At 41.2% G+C, this 22,440-nt stretch overlaps 2 protein-coding genes across 2 annotated transcripts; one reads left to right on the top strand and one right to left on the bottom strand.

The window, feature by feature from the left end:
* The first annotated feature begins 12,342 nt into the window (after positions 1–12,342).
* LOC131877478 (G protein-coupled receptor kinase 2-like) lies at positions 12,343–16,581 on the top strand. The gene is made up of 2 exons (XM_059223158.1): positions 12,343–13,315; positions 13,651–16,581. Exon 2 carries the CDS (start codon positions 13,732–13,734, stop codon positions 15,529–15,531), a length of 1,800 nt encoding a protein of 599 aa, XP_059079141.1. The 5' UTR covers positions 12,343–13,315; positions 13,651–13,731; the 3' UTR covers positions 15,532–16,581.
* Positions 16,582–17,091: 510 nt separating this feature from the next.
* On the bottom strand, positions 17,092–18,445 carry LOC131877479 (ubiquitin-like protein 3). Its single transcript, XM_059223159.1, has 3 exons — positions 17,579–18,445; positions 17,340–17,504; positions 17,092–17,254 (listed from the first exon to the last, which is right to left on the bottom strand). Exons 1-3 carry the CDS (start codon positions 17,718–17,720, stop codon positions 17,196–17,198), a joined length of 366 nt encoding a protein of 121 aa, XP_059079142.1. The 5' UTR covers positions 17,721–18,445; the 3' UTR covers positions 17,092–17,195.
* Between the last annotated feature and the right edge of the window lie 3,995 nt (positions 18,446–22,440).

Genomic DNA, 22,440 nt, shown 5'->3' with positions numbered 1-22,440 from the left:
CACCTAAATGAGTAGTTATTTAAATTTTGGACACTAGAAATATGTATGTTCTAAGATGGGCTTTGAAATAGTGCAAACAGTGATTACCAGAGCACAGAAATAGTGTAACAGAAGTCTTACAAAAATGTTCAATGATAAATTGAAAGCTGAAGTGCGATTATTCCTAAAAGCAAAAGAAAAATTAGCCTCAAAAACTACAACTGCTATCTTATTTGGCGCAAAAATACTCTAGATGCAATATTAAAAAACATCTTTTGATCCACTTATAAACCAAACTGTTGGTCTTAAACCAGACTAAAATTATATTAATATGAATAGCAATATTGCATGAATTACATTGATAACAACAAATCTTCATGAAATTATGATTTGATCACATATTGGTGCTTGATTCAGCAAATTTATTAAGCAATCAAATAGTAAGCAGTTCCTAAATTCATACCATGAAACTATATATGTTTTATATATATTTCATATATTTGACTATTTAACAACTCATTGTGACAAACAAAAACATATGCTACATATCCAATCATTCCAAATCAAAGAAACCATGCCCAGCCAAACCGCACTGTGCATGAATTCAATTTTGACATTTATTCCATTTTCCATGCTTGTCTAAGCAATTAGCATGGTGATATTGTGCCTATTTGATAGTGCGTTCACCGAATTACGCCAAACATATTCATTTTGTTGGGTTTTGTAACACAGCTCACTCAAAACCACTTGGTTATTGAAAATTCAATGGGCGGATGGTGCGAGTTTACTGTGATGTTTGTCTTAGTACTCCCTCCCCAAAATGCTCAAGATCAGGGTGCCGGACCACATTTTTCCGTGAATTTCCTTCACTTGACATCCCCTATTTCATCTTTGGACATTTTATTACATTGTGCATGCTTTTGACATTGGTGTCAATGTTTATTCCGAGATATATTGCTAAATATAAATAGATATAAATCAGCTCATTTTAAAAGGCTAACCTCCTCTGCTGACCCCTGCCATATTACATCGAGTGACGTCACCAACCTGGCAGCTTGAGCCTTCCAACTTCGCAACTCTACAGGGATGGCTTTGGCCCCCTTATTACAAAAGAAATGTAGGATGCCCCTCTAAATGAAGGTGGTGGTCAGCTGTTGCGGGACAAGAGCCCCTTTAAATCGATGAGATGACCTGAATAAATGTATTGAAAAGCCCAATCAGAACCTTATAGCCAGACAAAACATCCCTTTCCTTTAATGATCGCCCATTTCGGGCTTTTCAACGGTGGGCGCGTTTGGCATAACCTGATTGGTCATAGAGGCTGAAAAGTAAGAGCCCCTCGGCCTAAGATTCGCGATTTTGACCAATGAGAGGTACATTTATGTGAATCCGTGGGTATTTGCTTAGTAAATTTCTTCCACAAACGCCCATTCAAAATCCTGTCTGATCTTTCAAGTAGAGGAGCTTGCCTTATCGAAAAACACAAGCAGTAGAGTATGCTTATATGATTCGTTGCTTGAGTCTTTAAACAAAACAATGGTGATAGGATCACGGAGTACTAACTGATGTGCTCAAATTGGCCTTTTCTGTGTTTATTTGTTGAATTGTTCAACTGCCGTTTTGTCTATTGTTAAAACCACTGAAGCATCAAAATGATTAGATAGAGTATTGGTATGATTGATGATAAAAAATTATAATGAATAATTAGTAAAGGCGTAAGAGTAATCACGAAACTACAACGGAACACAAGAGACCTTTGGAGATAAAGGACAGGAACTTCAACCCCAATCACTGTAAGTCCAAACATAGAAGCTCCTCCTTGAAAGAACGCGCTGGCACCAAACATGTTCATTTTGTTGGGTTTTGTAACGCAGCACAGTCAAAATCACTCGATCATTGAAAATTCAATGGGCAGATGGTACAAGTTGACTGTGATGTTTGTCTTGGTTTTCTCCCTCCCCAAAATGCCCAAAATCAGGGTACTGGAATCCAGTTTTCCTTGAATGTCCTTCACTTGACATGCTCTTACAGGCAGGGCATTAGAAACGAAATTACAGAAATTCGTTCCTTTTTTCGAAAAAAAACCTGTAATTCAATGACATTTTGAAATGGTGTAATTGCAACGACCCAAAAGCCAAGAAAATTACTCGTTACTCGTTCCTCTTTAAACTTCCAAAGTGGTCTTTAATTTTCCGTTCATGACATTTGAGGAAACTTTTAGGTCAACAGAGCCTCCATTCATCTATTATATTATAAGCTATGGATGTCAGGATTGAAAATTGTGCTAAACTCTGAGGGTGCTCTTGGTTTTAAATCTTGTTGCATTTGCTACTTTTTTGTTTCAATATTCTCAATCAAATTCCGTTGGACTGGAGACCTAATTCAAAGTAGCTAGGAAATTCTTTCTTTGGCTTGAGCATGATGCATCAAATTTCCCAAGACTCCTCATTTCCATGACTTGAGCCATCAAACAAGTCAGCTTTACTGACTTGACAATGGCTAATACTGTTATTCCGACATTACGCTGGCGACATTGTTTCACCCCCTCAACAATCATTACCCCAATCTTGACTCCTCAAAGCATTATAATGAAGTACATTTTGAACGACTATGCCAGAATTAAATGCCATTGCTTATTTTTTTAAAACAATTTTACGCATTAGGACTGCTTGAAGCCAAAAACGCAATTTCTTTAGTGAAATATAGTCTTGATGGAGCAAAAACCATAAGATATTGGTCACCTCAAATTTTAGTACAAGTAATGAGGAATGATATTTAAAGATTAGGTGATTCTTTTTTCTCTTACCGCAGGGAGACGATATAGTGTCACAGGGCCGGTTGAGCACTCTTAGGCGGCTTGGACTAGCTTGAGCCGTTATAAGTACTTTTTCCTTTTTTAGCCCTACCGTGGCCTAAACCATAAATATAATCGTTTTGAATCAAAAGATGAACTCTTTGGCTCACTTTTCTTCCAAAAAAGTATTTATTTCTTGCCTGAACAAATTATGAACGTCAAGTACGATGAACGAGTCAAATCGACGGAACTGATTATCAGAGTGAGTTTGCCTTTGCCGCTCCGATGCGATAGTACGAGCAACAGAGGAGCTGGCCAGTAGTTTTAACTAGAGGGCTAGTGACTTAACCACATAAAATTGAAAAGCAGATATTTGGCTCATGCGTGAGTAATTAAATTTTTTTGATGAAACGTATGCCAAAGAGTTTATTCTTTAATTCAAAACTATGACATTCATGATTAAGGCCATGGTCGTGCTAAAAAAGGAAAAAATACATGTAACGGTTCAAGATAGCCCAAGCCGCCTACGAGGGCCTGAACAGCCCTGTGACACTATCTTATCTCCCTGCGGTAAGTAAAAACGACTAATGCCCTGCTTATAGATATACAACGTCCACTCAAGTTTAGTTAGTAGTCAAATGTCACTCCTAGATCCAAATGAGAAGTTTCTCTTTTCAGAGGTAACTAGTGATGGGATCAAATCAAATTTCAAATTCAAGGTTGCCAGAAAACGAGAAAAGCGAAAGCATGCGCCTATTGCATAGCAAAGTAAACGCTTAGGTTTGAGTACAAAGGCAACCCTGGTTTGACGGAAGAAAAATCAGGATTACTTTTTGAGACTGACGAATGGGTTACGGAGATTCCATCAGTAATCTCATAGGCCATTAAAGATGCAAGTTGGCAGCCCTGGTCGCAACCTCCCGTGATTATTAATTTGATCCCCATCACTAGAGGTAACCCTTTTGTGGAAAAGTCCTTTTGATTGAGCAGAGGAGGCGAAATCTGACCATCCTCCTTATGACCAAGAGTAGGGGAAAGAGAAAATAGATAAAATTAGGGGGGCTGGGGGGCACTTAAGAATTTATGGTAATAACATGTCTGGAGAGAGAAGTGGGAAATGGAATTTAAGGTGTTTTGCTTGGCTCTGAGAGCCCATTGGATTAGCCTTTTCAGCCTGGTTTGTTTTATTTTCACACAACCCAGAACAACTGCAGAGCCAAGGTATCAAGTATACATTCTAAACAAGAGAACTTGATCCTCAATTTCTGATTTAGAAGACTTTCCTTCAACTGAATTTGCTGTTTAAGAGATGGCAATCAAAGTTCAAAAGCTTCTAGAGTTATTTATGAAAACGTAACGAATAGTGACTGATTTCGGAAGTCACAATTTATTTGTCCAAACATGTGACAAAGGGTTTCAAATTGTCACCAATTATGACAAAAATGTGTTTGTTATATTTTTGGCAAAAACAATACGCCAAAAATTAAATGTGACAATCTGAGCACCCTGTATTTGACTCTTTGAGACAACGTGGTCTTCTTTTGGTGACAACAGAAATAAAACAAATGTTGTCACCTAACCTAGATTTAGTTAGTGGAACCAGTGGACATACATATTCTATACATATTTATATTTTATACATATTGGAGACATCATTACTGATCATTTTGCTGGGTTGGGTGGGCAAATTTACTGGCTAGGATTACCCTTAACTTTAAGCTTAAATCAAAGGGATACTACTTTGAACGTCTCAAATGATCAGGCCGGCTTTTGCAAGTCCTGCTGGCAACGTCCTTTTCATTCCCCTCTCCCTCCTCTTGTCGCGGACAAACAAACAGAGAAATACGACAATACGCTATAAGATCCCTGACTTTAACAAGGTATTTTGCGTTGACCAACATGTTGCTAATCTTTTCTAACACCATAGCTACACCACCAACCCTTCTGAGAGACCTTTCAAATCCAGTAAGGTTAAAATTGCAAGCACTTTATGCATCTGAATAGTGATAAATATCGCTCTGTTTTCATCTTTTTCATTATATTGTGCCAAAACACTCATGGAAAGTTTAGAAAAAGTAATGCTTTTAAGTTTAGTCACTATAAACTTGTAAAACTGCTTTTCCAAGTAATATTTGGACGGAAACGATGAGGTTGCGTTATCAATCATATACAACCCATTGTAAAATGTCGTAATTGTTCGGAATTTTATGCATAAAGAATTTGACACATCTCCCAGAAGAGTTTATGGCTCATGCATTGTGCCACAGTAATGAGATACCCCCGTGGTTTTGTGAGCACTTATTTTGAATTGCAACAGTGTAAAATATTCACTTTTTACAGTTTTAGACTTTTGCAGTAGTAGATGCCATCACATTCTTCCAAATTGAGGCCAAAATTCAGCTTAATACGTCTTTTCACGCGGTCACAACAATTAGATCAAGCCAGATGTACTGAATACTGTGTCTGAGCTATATCAGGCAATCCCAAAATGTAAAAATATGTAATCTCAGGCTTGGAAGGCCAATAAACGGTCAATGCTCATGCTAGGAATTGAACCTAATACTTGATATCTTATCCTTAGAACAAGATCAACACAAAACACAACTTTACAAATTGCATTTGATGAACAACTTAGGGCCCTCTTAATCCCCATCAGAATGGGGTCTTCCTTTTGTCTTGTGCATTTGCTTGCCAAACTTCATTGGTCGTACTCTGGGTTAATCAAATCCTGATTATAACAAAGATTTACGAAGGAACTAGATTTATACCAATCACTTTTGGTTGTTGATTATTAGTGAAACACAAAACTTGCTATTAGAAATGTTGTTTATCTGCAATAGAATACTAATATTTGCAATATCTTAATTTAGAATAATCTAATCATTATAATTAACCATGTTTCAAGTTAGAAGATTTCTCATGTCACTTTTATCTGCATTATTCAGCATCAATTCTTTTCACTTTCTCTTAAATCTCACTTAAATTAGACTTTGGTTAGGCCAAAACATGACAGATCTATAGGAATTTGGCATGCAATAATACCAGATATTTATTTGGTGTCTTGCCCGCACTGATATTGAGGACAGCATGAAGAAAAGACTTCTTGTATTGAGGGTCAACAGTATCCTTCACCAAGGATAGTACCAAGGGCTGGTCAAATCTACAATGAATTTTTGCTTCATGTGAATGTTTACTGTGCAAAGCCATGTGCAAAACTGTTCAAAGCTCATATACTGGCATTTTTTAATTGCAATTCAATGAGATTTGATGGGAATTAAAACAGACGTGAATTTTTCACCAAATGAAATTAAGCATTTGGCATTCGCAAAACTTTTTAAAGTTCTTGTATGTTGGCAGGACAAAGTTTGTGGAAGAGGGTAAATTCCTAACGTTAGATCAATAACGTTTGTTGAAATTGGTCATTAAATTGGCCTTTACCTGTGAGATTCAATGTTGGGAGATTTTAAGATGGTCACCAAAGGTCAAGAAAATAGTCTTGAATATATCTTGCTTGATCTAACTGTTGTGATTTCGTGAAAAGACGTATTAAACTGAATTTTGACCCCAATTTGGAGAAATGTGTGGCATCTACTAATGAAAACGTGAACATTTTACCCAGTTGCAATTCAAAATAAGAGCTCACAAAACCACGTGGGTATCTCATTGAGCAATAAATTGTTCCTTAAATAATCTCTTGATAAAGTCTGGCATCTTAGAGAGTAGTCTCTTGTTTCTACATTTATTTGTCCGCACCTAGACCAAGCAGAGGGCGCTTCCTCCGCTCAACCAAAAAGATTGTTCCACAAAAGGGTTACCTCTGAAAAGAGAAACTTCTCATCAGGATCTAGGAGTGACATTTGATTACCAACTAAACTTGAGTGGACATTGTATATCTATAAGCAGGCCATTAGCCGTTTTTACTTCCGCGGGGAGATAAAATAGTGTCACAGGGCTGTTCAGGCCCTCGTAGGCGGCTTGGGCTATCTTGAACCGTTACATGTATTTTTTCCTTTTTTAGCACGACCATGGCCTTAATCATGAATGTCGTAGTTTTGAGTTAAAGAATATACTCTTTCTCATACATTTTATCAAAAAGAATTTAATTACTCACACATGAGCCAAATATCTGCTTTTCAATTTAAAGTCATTAAATCTAGAGGGCTTGTCAGAGAAATGACACTCCAACCAAGCCACTTGAGGCTTTGTTTTGAACACATTTTGTTAGTTGGGCAGCAGGATGTCGGGTTGATCGACTTCTCTTGCGTTACCCAGTTTCAACCAAACAGACAAACGAAAGGCAAAAGGCATCATGCAAGCTTGAGCCTTTCCGAGACATTGACAGTGAGGCCAAAATGGATCAAAATAAGATCCAGCTCGTTATTGAGCACACCTAACGAATTTTCCATTAAAACTGTGGAATATTGATAGAACCAAAGGCGGGTTATGTTTCTCAGTCATTCAATTAATGTTGCAAGTCTCTTCTACCCATGCCATCTCATCATGGTTGGAATTTTGGCTTGAAGTGTCTACATAAAGACATCCGGACGAAAAAAGAAGTCACTGTGACAAAAGAACAGATTGATTCATAAACAAAATGTGAGCGGCATCCGAAATTGCACCCATCACACTTCAAATAAAGGAAAAACTGAAGTGAAACATTGCTGATACAAAAATATGACGACTCTAAACTTGACCCGGCATAGCGACTTAGTTTTACATCAATACTAGATATCAAGAGATAAGCCAGACCATAGATTTCTAGAACCTGGATGTCGGACGACCGAATACTCGGTTGGCTAAACAGTACAAAAAACCGGTTTGTAATCAATCCCAGGAGACCATCCATTGTACTGTTTTACCAGCCGAGTGGTCGGTCGTCCGACATCCAATGTCTAGAAATCTATGGCCAGACCAACCACCCTTGATTTTTTAACGCTGGGTTGTTAGCGTCGCTGTGATGATTGCCGGCAGTAAGACTTACACGTTACCGCGCTGATCTCGTTTGAAATATGTTCTGGTGATTCTTACGTTGGGTCACACTGCATCAGAGGAACTTGGATAGTTTTTACAGCATGACCATCGACCAAAAATTAGACTGCGCATTAGAAAAGAACCTACCAGAGCCTTGCCATTTATCATTAAAAGGGTTGTTCCCACGAGTGTGTAATTTGAGCTGATAGTTTTTGACCAAATGAAAAGAAATGGGCGTTGGTTGCATGGCATGAATAAAGAAACAGAAAACAGGTGATTTTTATGGTGTGCACCTTTGGACAGTGGATTTGTCGCCTTCAGGGAACCATCGGCGTCATGGCCACCCTCAAGTAGTGAACCAAGCCTTGTATCAGAATGTATCTGGCTTGAAAAGGTTTGCATCGTCTCATCACTCATCAGTAATGTCCAACCTTATCTTTGTGGCTAATGAAATATGGTCGCCCTGGAAATCAGGCTTTCTCAAAGGGAAGTTTCTAGGTCTTTGGAAATGGGTCAAAATGGCTCAACGTCCTGAAAAACACTTTTGCATTATCGATAAGTTTCCACAGGTTTTCGTCTATATCCCCCTCTCAAAACTAGATAGAGATAAATGCAGGAAACCTTCACAAGTTTTCAAATAGCTTGGAAAAAGTAGTAAACAAAAAAGTCGTCATTTTGGCAGTACTTGAAATGAATCCAAATTTTCGCAATTTTCTCAAATTTTTGAAATTCCTAATCAAATTGGCAAATTCCCAAATTATTAGTCAATTTGATCACATCAGTAGTAGTTTAGGACCCTGTCTTGGTCTAGCCAAGGACGGCTCTACCCTGGACACATAATCACACTAAAAGTCAACAGCTGCAAGACATTGAAAGGGTTCAATTTGAAGCAACTGTGCTCTGGTCCTATGAAATCTGAAGTAATATCCACTTATAAATCATTGCGTGTCATTTCTACTCAATGACCCGCCCTTGGGTTGACTTCATTACCATTTTGTCAAACTATTTCAAGACTCTGATTGTCTGGTCTATGTTTGAAAATATTGTATCACAAGATCTAGATAGGACTCAAAACTGAAGAGAAAGGCCTGAATGATCCTTCATTGGTGACAAAGTGTCCCCAACTGTGACCCAAGCAGCCTTATTTTTTGCAGCCCAAGACTTGGCCATCCAAAGACCAAAGCCTTGTCATCAGGACTTGTGAATGCAAGCAACCTAGGGAGCTTGATATGGATTCATTAAAGCTAAGAAAGAGGTTGACCAGCCTGAACAAGTTGAGATTATTGACATATGATTGGGCATGCAGCAAGTATTTGTGAGTGAGTGTCTCTTAGCTCCTGCCTGTGAAACTCTTTGATAGAATGTCATTAGTGTATTTCCTTCAAAAGTGTTGTTCATTGCTCTTCTATGTGATAGCTGAAATGACTGACAAGCCAAGTTTTTTTGCTCTCAGATCACTGACCAAGATAAATCAATTTCATTGTCCATTAGTCCCCTCATTGTCAACATCATTCATGACACCTGGAGAGAGCATTAAGACTTTCTACAAATGTTGTAAAAAGGCAGTGGGAATTTCTACTGTATCCCCAGATGGCCATCAGCAACCTGTTTCCAACTTGAAACCCCATCTAGTGGACCCATACTCCTATTTTCTATTAGCTAAAGTGAAGTGTTTGTAATTAGGCCTTGGGACCTCATTCCATGTTTTGAGCCTAAACTATAAAGTTGTTGGCCTGTGTGGTGACCTGGCTTATAACCACATCAATCATAATGTTCTTTAAAAAAGTGGAACAAATGAAGAAGGCCAAAAAATGATCAGTTTAGCCTTGACACATATTGAATTCATACAAATGATAAATGATATTCATGTTGTTTGGTCCTTTGATTATGAAATGCATTTGAAAAAGGCCATCAAGTGACCTCTTTTTAAATGTATCAGGTATATTTCTGTCAACACAATTTTGTGTTAATTCTTCAAGTTTGCCACCCTTCAGAATTAATAAGGTGCTTTGCAACAAAAAACTTCTCACTGGACACTTTTATCTCATTGTTCAAAAGGACTCTTAGTTGTAATGCCCATACAAACTAAATATCATGACACTTCTGAGATTATATTTTTAATGGCTGAAAGCGTGTGTACCTGCCATAAGCAACTATGTTTTGGTTCAAGTAATTTCCATAAACAGAATAGTGGTATAAAGGGAGGGATTAAACATTAGAAATGTGTAGTACATTGACTATTTTACATTTCTGGGTACTTTTTACATTATACACCCAGTTTGATAACAACATATCACCAGACAAGGTGATGAAAATAATGTTAGTGAAAAACCCTATTCATCTTAATACCAAGGTTTACCAAAACTCACACAAGTTTTTTGACCTACTGAAGAGTTAGTGAACATTGCCCTTTCTTTGTCTCCCCTCTGGGCACTGTCCACCTCCATGTCTAGAGAACTCCTTGGCTGGTCAAACTGTTGAACTTGTTCTTTTGGATGAGTGTGGAGGCACCTCACCATCTCTAGGTGCTCTTTCCAATTTGTCATGCATCAATTTGCCATGTTTTTCAAGGCTTTGTAAGCCAGTTCTATTACAGGCTTTTGACTACATCTTTGATAGAGTTCCTCATTTGCTAAGGACAACATCAATTTCTCCTGCAGATCCAAACACCATCACCATTGTTTTACTTGAGTTCAGTTTCAGCTTGTTTCAGTCAAACCACTTGGACACTTGGTCCAAGGTGGTGTGTTGGGTTTCAAATTCTAATTCTTGAAGTGTCTGTGCCGGCTTTGGAAATCTTCAACCTTCACAACCTGGTTCCTGTTTGTAAGATAGGAAATCATTAATTTGATGGCACCTGGATCCATGTCATGCTCCTTGAGTTTCATTATCAGTATTTTGTGATCAACGTCACAAAAAAAGATCATAGAGCACAACACTACACTTTTGTTTCTTCTGTCTTGTCTCCTGGATGCCTGCTACAGTGACTAAACGGATTGTATCATTTCCTTATGTGCTTGAATCTATTTCATATTTCTGTTATGGACAGCATTCAAAAGACAATTAGTATTATGAACATTAGGAAAATTGAGGAATAAAAAACAAACCACTGATGGACACTCTCATGAGAAGAATGTTTCTGTTTCTAACAAGGTCCTTCATTATGCCAATTTTGTGCGTTCATATGTTGGCTGAAGCCTGTTACTACTTGAAGGCATATTTTTCAAAATGAAACTAATGATGAAGACAATTAATATCAATTGCCTTGAATATTGTTTAATTGTACATCCAGAGCATTTTTGTCTCTAATGAAAAATGAAACTTGAAGATCTTGAGTGTCAATGAATATTCCCTTTATAGAAAAAAAGTCACATATAAACTTTCAATTAATTATTGAGCATTAATAAAAAAGTTATGTTACACTTTTTCCACGCTCTTATAATTCCTTCAAACCATATATTGCGACATGAGACTATTGATATTAGATTATTAGGATGTGTGTTTATATTTCTGCATATTATGGAAACACAAAGAAATGCAACAACTAAGATAAATATGAATATTGCTTAAACTTCAATTGAATTTCAATAAAGATTTTTCACAACGTGAATCTAGAAAAAATAATGTTTCAAGTAATTAGGTACCCTTACCTGTATTTCAGGACCTTGAGTCAAAAAAGTAAAGGACGTTTTTGAATTTTCAATGCCTCTCCAAACAAAGTGAGATAGATATGTAGAGCAAGCAAGCACGTTATTATTATTATTATTCAAAATCAGGGTGCCGGACCACATTTTTACATTTTTTCACTGGACATCCCCTTTACCTGTAAATCTACCAATAGTCCAACGACAAATCCCCCCCTCAGCGGTTTCCCATATCTGTCTCGTCTGGAAATTGATGGCCAACTCGATGGATGTACTCTGTTTCCTTTGCAGGGCTGGCCTTGAAATCCGCCTCGACTTTGGGTCGAAGTTGTCGACAGGATCATAATCTTCACTCACTTTTTGATCAAGCCTCTCTATCTAGCCATGGAGTACATCAGTAGTGGAGTGGAAAGCTCGGTCGAAGATCAAACGTCTTCTAGCGAGGTTTGGTAGAGCTATGCGTTACCTCCTGATCAGATCCATTCCCGCTGGGAGGGTGCTCAATGAATTTCATCTTCATGTTCAAGCACTGAATTAAAAGGTAACGCAAAACTGAAACGTCTTCTAGCGAGGTTTCAGAGAGCTTTCCTCTCCACTACTTCCGTACTCCATGATCTAGGTAGATAGAGTGCTCGATCGAAAGCTTTCCGAACAGAGCTTCCGAGCCCTGTCCGTCCCAGCTCCGGCCGAGTTCAGAGTCATGGCTAGTCCACTCCCGTCCTTCCCTATTCGAACTCGCTCCGTGGAAGGGACGATTCGACGTGGACGGAGGATGAGGGAGCTCCAGTCAGTCCACTCGGGCGCATTTATTGAAAACACCACGTTTGAAACCCAAGGAAACGAGCGTGGCCTGCGAGCCCGAGGGCCCGACTGAGCTGAGATATTTATACGGTACGCAGGGTACGCACTCCTCACATGGCAGTTGATGTACTGTTCAGGGAGTTCACAGCCCAGGCAAGGTGCACTCGATGGGGATGGAGTGAATTAGAGTGAATGTATGTAGTAGACGATGTTGTTGTTAGGGTTGCGTTGCAGCAGTCGCTAGGGCCCACCAACCAACCCATTATTTGTTGAATGTGTCCCCCCTCCTCCTCTTCCTCGTCGAGGCCACTGGTGTTGCTGTGGTTCTTGTTGTAGTCGATGCACCAGTAGGAGAACTTGCCCGACAAGTGCTGGATTGGAGTAAGCCATTGGCCTCCGTCGAGGCTGTTTGTGTTTTGGGCGAGCCACGTCGAGCTGAGGCCACCTTGGCACTTTCCGGCTGTTGCTCCCCTCGGGTGGTCCACATCAATCCTCAGCCTTCTCCCAGACTCCTCAGTGGAACCTGCCGACCGCTCAACCCTTGTGGGCTTCTTCGTACATTTCAACTCATTCTGGGCATTGGTCGCCGCCGTCGTGGCTGTCCTCGACAGCCTCGCACTCCTCCGCGTGTGTTCCAAATCCCCCCGTCCTCGCTCTGTCTCTCCTGTCTGTATGCTAGTTAGCTCAGCCCTTCTCCCGCCCACACGCCCATACGCCCACTAGGGGATTCGCTTACCATCTTCTCCTGACTGAATCGCCCATTTCCCCTCCCCCTCGTCGGTGGGAAGTTGCACATTGTTCTCACTCCCCTGCCCTCCCCTCCAAAGTCAGACTGGTTCCAACGAGCATCCTGCTCGGCCAGACCATAATATCTCCAAGACCGTTCGTTGGCAGTAGTGGAGAGACCGAGGCCACTGAGGATGAGGACCGAGGAAAGCTAGTAGTAATGGCGGCTAAAAGCACACAGTCCCCATTGGAAGCGGGTTTATCCCTGGGCCTTTATCATTGGATTAGGGCGTAGTGGCCCCCATTCCGCGTGTTTCACCTCCATATCACATCTCCCTCTATTCCGAGGTCGCACTTTTGGCCCGGGACCGGCAAAAAGGTCTTGGAACACATTGACCAGGTGAGTCTCAAGTTCGAGTGGCTTAGACTCGTCGGCGCTGGGTTGGGGAGTAAGCCGGAAGTTATCGCATTGGCAAATTCGAAAGAACACAGGAGACGAGGACTGCAAGTGCGACAAAGTCAATGACCTGAGGCGACTGGCGGATGTGCGTTTTGTGTTGGAGCGATAACGCTTTTTTGCGAACGTGTGTGAATGTGTATATTTTTTATTATCATTTTTTTTCGCTCTGCTCGGGCTACGTGTTTAATCTCATTTACTCCCTTGACGTGCATGCATTGCGAGCGAAAGATATCGCGTTAGCCGATTGTTATCCGATGATTGATGGCATTTTTCAGATAAAAGTCGTTTCGACCATTCGGGATACGTGATCGCCTTGGGTGATCACCTCCCCCCCACCACAATTCAAGCTGGAGTTAATGGAACTAGAGAACATTGTCGCCAACACGGTCTACTTAAAGGCTCGCGAAGGTGGGCCCGACAACAGCAAAGGCCGAAGCAAAAAATGGCGAAAGCTTTTGGCATTTCCCCACATTTCAGTGGTCATAGGAATGGCGGAGACGCTCTCGGCCGTTTCTTATGACTACATTGTGGACCAACAGCCCATCGGACAAAAGCTCTTCCGACTGTTCTGTGTCAAGCACAAGAAAGAGTATTACCACTACAACGAATTCTTGGACGATATCGACGCTTACGAGCTCGAGGTGGAGGATGCCAGGGCGGAATCCGCCCACAACATCGTCCAAAAGTTCCTAACCCGTCCGGCTGCCTCGGATTCCGGGGTGGACACGTGTGAGGAGCATCCTCCTGAAAGTGATAAGTTCATCGACGTTTTGAGTGAAGACACGATCTCGAACGTGGTGAAGAACATAGACTCAGGGTCCCGCGACCTCTTCCTCAAATGTACTACCGAAGTCAAGACCTACCTCTCGGACGAGCCATTCAAAGAGTTCAGGGAATCCATGTATTTTGACAGATATCTCCAATGGAAATACCTGGAACGACAGACTGTCACCTATAAGACTTTCCGGATGTATCGGGTCTTGGGCAAGGGCGGCTTTGGGGAGGTGTGCGCTTGTCAGACCCGAGCTACCGGCAAAATGTACGCTTGTAAGAAGCTCGAGAAGAAGCGAGTCAAGAAACGAAAAGGCGAATCCATGGTACTTAGTGAAAAGCTCATTCTTCAAAAGATCAATTCACGCTTTGTGGTGAATTTGGCGTATGCCTTTGAAACCAAAGACGCTCTCTGTCTAGTGCTCACCATTATGACGGGCGGTGATCTCAAATTTCATATCTACAACATGGGTGGAGAGCCCGGCTTCTCTGAGGCCAGATCCAAGTTCTACGCAGCCGAAGTCCTCCTTGGACTGGATCACCTTCACTCAAATGGAATTGTGTATCGTGATTGTAAGCCTGAAAACATTCTTCTCGACGAGAATGGCCATGTTCGCATTTCTGACCTAGGTCTGGCCTTGGAAATTCCCGACGGTGAAGTGGTTAGAGGGCGCGTTGGGACGGTAGGCTACATGGCCCCCGAGATCATTGACAATGAAAAGTACACCTTCAGTCCGGATTACTTCAGTCTGGGGTGCCTTATCTACGAGATGATCGAGGGCCGAGCCCCATTCCGCGCCCGCAAAGAGAAGGTCAAACGCGAGGAGGTCGACCGTCGGGTGAAAGAGATGGACGAGCCCTACTCGAAAAAGTTCTCCGATGAGGCTCAAAGCGTCTGTCGAGGACTTTTGAAAAAGAAAGTGGGCTCGAGGTTAGGCTGCTCCTCCGGTCGTCACGGTGCCAAGGAGGTCATGGCCCTCAGTTGGTTTTCCGAACTCAACTGGGTTCGACTCAAAGCGGGCAAGGAAAAAGCACCGTTCGTCCCCGACCCGCACGCAGTGTACGCCAAGGATGTTCTCGACATCGAGCAGTTTTCCACCGTAAAAGGTGTTAATCTGGACTCGAAAGACGACACGTTCTACAACCGTTTCAACACGGGTGCTGTGTCTATTCCTTGGCAAGAAGAGATGCTGGAAACGAAAGTATTCGAGGACCTGAACGTCTTCGGTCCTGACGATTCTCTCCCACCTGACTTAGATATCAATGTCATCCCTGAACCGGAACCCAAAGGCTGTATCCCATTCTTAAGACACAAAGTCTTTCGACGAAAGATAAATGAACGCGCACCGCAAAGTCATTCTCAAACTAGTAATCCCGAGCGATAAAGGATCTCACTTTTTGTGCAAAACCATTCTTAGTACTGCTGAATATCCCTTGAAAGCTGTTTATCCACCTTGTACCCACCCCCATGCCCATGAAATTCATGATCAGTGCTTGTCCTACCCTATCACTCATTTTGTGTTTATGATTCATGCAGATTTCTGTCGTCCGTCATCTCTTCCAGCCCGAAATGGAAACCTGAATGAAGCTTTGTAATAATCATAACAATAATAAAATGAAAGATTCCCCCTTGCCCCAAAATAAGTCCCCTTGATTCAGAAAATCTCTCTTTGCCTTGAACCGTTCAACTACACGAAAAAGGACTGTCCTTCTTGCCGCTCTACTTCACACGAAACTAACCCTTCAATCCCCTATTCTGACTGGCTGACACACAGTAGTTCGTTGTTTAAGAAAGACGTCTCTGTATCCATTGCAATCACTTAATCTCTGCATATTATTGTGTTTCTTATCTATATCAACAATATGATTTCATTGTTATGAACCTTGTACCAACAAAAGGAACCACAGCACACAAAACACCTACAAATGCATTATTCTATTTGAGTAAAGTGGCTAATATTCAAACTCCCCTGCTCGTTTCGTAGCATTATTCTCGTCATCATGGAAAGTACTATTTTCAACTTCATTAATTTTTTTCATATAACAAACCAAACCATAACAACGCTATTATCCATTTTCAAATTACTAGAATCAAACGAAAGTCAAGTGCCGCTAAGCCGGTGGAAATGATCACATGTTACTACCGTGTTGCCGTCAATCAAGTCAGACACAAGTCTTGATACAAATCAGAAATAAATCGCCGCTTCATGTGTGAACTTTTGTCACGTCCTCTCAAGTCAAGTCAGTTTCGGCCGTTGATGCGTAACTTTCTTCTTTCGACACAATCCTAACGCGTCGTTCCCACATCTTCAGATACCACAATTCATATTCAGACCACCTCTTTCTCCGACGATATCATTGTACTTACAACACTGCTCGGATCATTCATGTGATTAAGGCCATACTTTCAGGAATAAATAGAGCTCAAAGAAAAATCAAGAGGCAAATTCCGCTCAGGTTGAATGCGAACAAGGCCCTTTATTCATTCAAGCGTCTTTCTCTTTTCTTTCACGAGGACACCATTTGTTTCGTGCAAGTGTAAAACTGTATCATAAAAAGGTGCCAGAATCTCCGAGTATTAAGGCAGGCGTTTCCCAGTGAGATCATCGGAATTTTGACTTTTCTAGAGCGTGACAAGTGTCTTGCCAATAATAGGTGCCTTTTTGCGAGACGTAACCAAAAGAAAAAGACGAATCGACATTCAGGTGAAAAATTTCTCCTAATTTACATTGAACAGATTAATCCTGTCGTCGGAAGGCATTGCTCGAAATCAAGTTCTCATTGATAACCCAAATACTCACATGCATTGAGCCTAATTGAGGATGCGTGAGATCGCTCAGCATTTCCCAATCAAGCTCAAGCACGTCCTCAAACGAACTCACCTAACAAACGAATGGCCTTTCTTTGGACACGAATTGACAATGGGATTGGTGTTTGGTTCATAATTCAGCAGATAAATATATATTTTGTATGTCCATATGTTATCTATCATTACAATTATTACATAATTCTGACATAATCACAACATACGCTAGCATTTCCTAATATATCATTGTAGGGAACACGAACAGCACGAACTCGCCCGACTTTTCTTCTTTTTCTCATCATCTGAAAATACACCCAAGGAATTCATCGGATTAGATCATTATGTCCATTGAAGCGATGCAATTACTGGGTCATCCAACCCACTCACCTTGAGAATTTGGTTCTGGCAGGCTCTCTCTTGGAACCAGATGCATTACTGTGGTTTTCCCCGTGGGCAACCCCAGAGCTCCGAGGGTGACATTACCGTGAAGAAATCGACCCTGATAGATTAGTCTAAGTATCTCAGCACTGCTGACGGTCTCGTGCGTCCAATCTGAAAATAGTTCCGCCATTAAAGCACACCTCTGGACGGATCCGTCCCGCCCAAACTTTAGAAGATTATATCACCTTGTGGCCAATTGTCATAGACGTATTGAGCTATTTCTCCCGCGGATTGTGATGGGCGGAATTGAAAGTCCCTGGTCTTGCCCGAGACCAAAATGAGTCTGAGGTTGATCACATCGGGCGGAACGGAGCCAGTACGAGCCATGTTGACCTGACTGCGGGTAGGTGGGCGTGATGTGTATGGGTATGTGTGTGACTTGAAGGAGTACTTGATTGAATCGGGGTGGGTATGTATGAGGGTTTGAGTATGTATATTATAAAGATGTGTCTGAAGTTTTGTCTTAGATTTACAAGTTCCTCGGAAAGAACTGGCGTGACTTCAAAATGCGATTTGTTCCAAGCCCCAAAGGGCTACAACAGTGGAGTCATAGTGGCAAGAACACCCAGAAACACGGAGATTCACTTTACACTCATCCAGAGCTAATTTCCACACCCTGGGTTGAAATCCTACACACTACCACGAGATTCGAGCTCCAGGAGGATGAGGGAACCCGTGGCCATACATTCACCAGAGGTAGGATCCACTTCCAAGGCCTAGTTCCATGAGGCAGATCCAGAACCAAATCTTGTCCAAACTCAGGCTTCCTTCCCTCATTAGAGCAGAGCCATCACCACCAAGCTGATCCTGTCCACGACGAGCAGGAGACCGAGGTAACAGAGCTACAGAATTCCAGCTAGGAGGACCTACGAGGAGATGATGAACAAGGCGAGCTCACAGAGTAGGACAAGCAGGAGGAGGAGGAAGAGGAGGCGACGTACATCCTACAAGCCACAACCGAAGCAACTCAAGCAGCCAAAGAGACGAGACCGACGAGACGTCGTCCTGGCTTCCTGAATGCCCGTCTTTTCGTCCAACCCGTCCAACCCGTCGATCCCTTGTTAAACGAGGAGGAGAGACCCGACCCGATCGTCAGAGGCCAAGAACAGAGACTGACTCAGGGAGACGGGTAGAGATCGCTCGGCAGCTCGGGCAGATCGACCAAGGTCAATGGAGGCACCAGATCCGATTGGGAGACTCGAGTTGGAAGAAGGAACACAAGGAACAGACAAGACCCTCATCAAGAAGAAGGCGAAGCAAAAGTAGGCATGGATCGCATGGATCCCAAGAAAGAGAGAGCTTGCTCAATGCATCGACGGAGGTGGCTTCGATCCAATTTGGGGGCAAAATCAGGAACTTTCTCAAGGGAGAACGGCCAGGCAGTCCACAGGTTCGAAGTAGAACTATGTCCGGCTGGGAAATGTACTTAATTTACTACGGACATACACACTTGAATGTGTATGCGCATCATATGAAGGCTTAAAAAACTGGACCCATGAACGTCAACGGGGCTTCTTGGAAATACAATGTGAATCCAGCCTACATGTAAAACTGTGGGCGGAGACATTCCCGGGAAATGATCGAGTATGAAACCCAAATATTCGGGCGTTGATGAATGTGCCATAAGTTGGTTGATGAGGTGTGATCGACGGTTCTTCACACTTTTTTTCAAATACGAAAGAGTAATCAAGCACTTTCTGCCCTCGATGACATATGACTCAGGATTGGCATGGCAATTTCTTAAAAGTACGTTTCTTTCTTCACTCATTCACCCAAATTACGGATGGGAAATTTCCCTGGAGGAAAACTTGATTCCCTTCGCTGGGGGTATCTCGGAGGACATGCTTTCCTGTTGGTCCTGGATGGATGGAACAAAGGCCAGTGCTCTATATTCGTACACTACCTACTTGGTATAAAAGGCTCAGTTCAGAGAAAGGGCTCTTAAACGCATGTTGTTTTGCATTTTCTCGCAACCTCAGTATGGTTTGGTTCGCTCAGCATCAACCAAGAAACTGGCAAACCCGATGAAAGGATTCAGTACTCATCTTGAATTTGATGGCTGGTTTCTGTTTATGATCAATTACTTTATGTCGTTTATCGAACCGCCTTCATTTAGGTGATACTTATACAACATTCCTTGATATACAGTACTTTTGAGAATGATTCAATTTAACAATTTGTAACAAACTAATGAAAAGTAGCCACCTTGCATACCAATCTAGATTAGTTATTGGTATTATGAGTAGAATTATATGTTTACCACCATACTGACTTATTTTGGGTTCTTCACTTTTGTACTCTGTGTGATGTCTAGACTCGGTAAAATGACTTTCCATGTAATTGCCAAGGCGATTGGCCTTTTTGGAAGGCCGATTGGAACTTTTCTTTTTGTTAGAGGAAAGTCATGAGCCTAACTCAAGTGATCTATCTTGATGGGTTTAGGCATAGATTTCTAGAAATCTATGGTTTAGGGCAGCCGAAAGAAAAGGAACTCTATTTTGGTACACACAAATGGCAATGTTCCTTTACATCATTCTAGACCATTCCCTTGCCTCACTATATGCCTGAATAAAATCTAGGATATTTCAAAGTACAATTACATCTCGATTTAGCAATTCTCGATTGAATTATTAATGTCGAATTAATAATATTTTCTGGGGGAAACGAATCGACTCTCTAATTAACAATAATCTCGATTTATTAATATTTCCTTGCAAAACTATGAATATTCTCAATCTGAGATCCGACTGTAGTTTCATGGGACCATTAAGTACTTTCATGACATTTGAATAATGGATCAATGTAGAAATTTCAGTTGAAAAAGTAACATTATTTATTGCTCCAGTGTCCTGACATACCAAGGCCAGTATTTGTTGCTCATAATATTGCTTGATAGGAGTTTGGTACTTGCGCATGACTTGTAACACTTCTACATTTGTTATAAAAGAAGATTTAAAGCTTAGGTGTGCAGTAATCCTAGTTTGTCTTTGAAGAATCATTTTTAATGAGTCAATGGTACAAGGTTCCCGTCATATACAAATCCATGATAAAGAATCAGACATTGTGTGCAAAATGGTCGCTGAATTGTAAAAGAATACAGCCCCGTTACCTTTTTTATCCAAGCGGTTAACGAATTCAAATTCATATGTAAACAAAAATATGTGATTCATTAACTAGAGAAGTTCAGATGATTCTAAATGAAGGTCGCTGAGTGCACGCTAGAACTGGCTTTAAAGTCCGTGAACCGGGGTCATCAAACCAAAAATATAACCCAACAACGGCTGGGGGTAATACAGATTCTTAATTAATGATATTCTACGCCTAATAATTATGTCAATAAATAGGTTTATTTCCGATTAAACTGCTGTTGTTTTGCTGGCTGACAGGAGTGGAATACAAGCCCATCAACCCAGTAATCAGGGTTCCGACGTGGCAGCAGCTTTCGAAAAATGCATGGGACGCTTCTAAATCGAGGTTTAATTCGGACTGCATCATTAACCGCTTCAATCAGATTTAGTGGACGGAGGATTTGCATTTTAAAGGTCAAATATGCACACATTCATTACAAAATCGTTTTAAAAATCTTATCTTTTGCTGATTTGCCAATTCAATCTCTATGCAAGTGCAAACTTTTTATTCTTTTGATGATTTGTTCTTCTACGGATATTTGCCTTACTAAAAATGGTGTTTTATCAAAAAACGAAAAAAATCATGAATGGGTATCTAAAACGATTTCAACCTTGACGGAAGTCTTATTCGAGTTCAAGTCTAAACGCTTAAACCTGGTCTGAAATACATAATAGAATCAAAGACGAAAGGGCAACGACGGTTTTAAGAAAAATTTAAGTACATTTCTATTGACTTAGCTCACTTGAATTATTTTGTCAAAAAAGTGAAAAATGATAGCTTAACATTGTCAATTTATTACATCTGAAGCAAATAATGCGTATTTCTAATATTTGTCTCATACAAGCATGTCAAACATGGTCCTATAAGCGTTTCCTCGCAGAGCTGAGGGGATCTTTTGAATTTGAATCCTTCCCTTCATACTTCCCATCTGGATTGAAATCTTTTTTCCCTAACTTTTGGGTGCTAAATGCGTTTCGCACCCACCCAAGACAGCCAAGTGAAGGGCTTTCTTTCCTCGCTTCCCCCGAGAAACAAGCCAGTAAGCACTTGTAGACATCCTCTTGTTATTCATTATTTATGGACCAGGTCTATTTGGGTAGTGACTTGCCATCTTCTCCAAACTGACAGATGTTATCCCCCATCCTGTGCAAACATCATCCCCCGACTGAACTCCTTGGAATATTCCCTTCGTGTCAAACCTCTACCAGCCAACCAACCAACCAACCAACAACGAAGAACCAGTCAGCTATTCTTGTGTCTCCTTTAGTTGAGGGTGCTTGTTCCAACTGTATGGCACCCAACAATCACCCACCAAAACAGAGCAAAACCCAAAAGAGAAGAGAGGGTGCTTTCAACCCTCCTTGATCACCACCACCCAGCCAGATCAATGAGGTGCCCAAAGGCTAAAGCAGGTGACGGCATGAATTGTTCAAAATGTGTTCAAAAGGAAAGCAACGGTATTCATCGTGCTGAGATTATGCTCTAGATTAGGCAAGAGTGCAATTAGCCTACACTTATGAAATTAATCGAACTTAAAATGGGCACTCTAACAATTCTTGGTCCGCCACCCTGATTCTGTTCCATTTGGTGAGCGATCAGTCTTGGTGGGGGAAAGATGTCTGGTCACATAAACAGCTCTGAGCCAGTCATTCATAATCAAGTTAGTCCAGATGGTGTACTGTACTGTACTGTACTGGGGACTACCGTTCTCCACTTGAGGCGGTTCAAGCGAATATTTGATGAAGGAGACCTTTAAATGGCTAGTTCGCAGCCGCTGACGAATCTTGGAAAAGCACTTAAGAGAATAACTTGTAACTCGTACTTGGCCAGCGCAACGAAAAATATTAAGATGAAGGAACAACTTATGGATCGAAACATGCATTTATTATTGTTTGATGTTCCACTGATCCATCTGACC

This window comes from Tigriopus californicus, chromosome 3 (genome assembly GCF_007210705.1).
Source record: "Tigriopus californicus strain San Diego chromosome 3, Tcal_SD_v2.1, whole genome shotgun sequence".
Taxonomy (NCBI): Eukaryota; Metazoa; Arthropoda; class Copepoda; order Harpacticoida; family Harpacticidae; genus Tigriopus; species Tigriopus californicus.
Note: the sequence above shows the minus strand (reverse complement) of the source record. Positions and strands in the feature narration are given on the sequence as shown.

Coding starts and splice junctions, on each gene's coding strand:
- LOC131877479 (XM_059223159.1), bottom strand. CDS start 17,720: ATGGCTCGTACTGGCTCCGTTCCGCCCGATGTGATCAACCTCAGACTC. Junction 17,505..17,578: donor CTATGACAATTGGCCACAAG/GTGATATAATCT, acceptor AACTATTTTCAG/ATTGGACGCACGAGACCGTC. Junction 17,255..17,339: donor GCCAGAACCAAATTCTCAAG/GTGAGTGGGTTG, acceptor GTGTATTTTCAG/ATGATGAGAAAAAGAAGAAA.
- LOC131877478 (XM_059223158.1), top strand. CDS start 13,732: ATGGAACTAGAGAACATTGTCGCCAACACGGTCTACTTAAAGGCTCGC.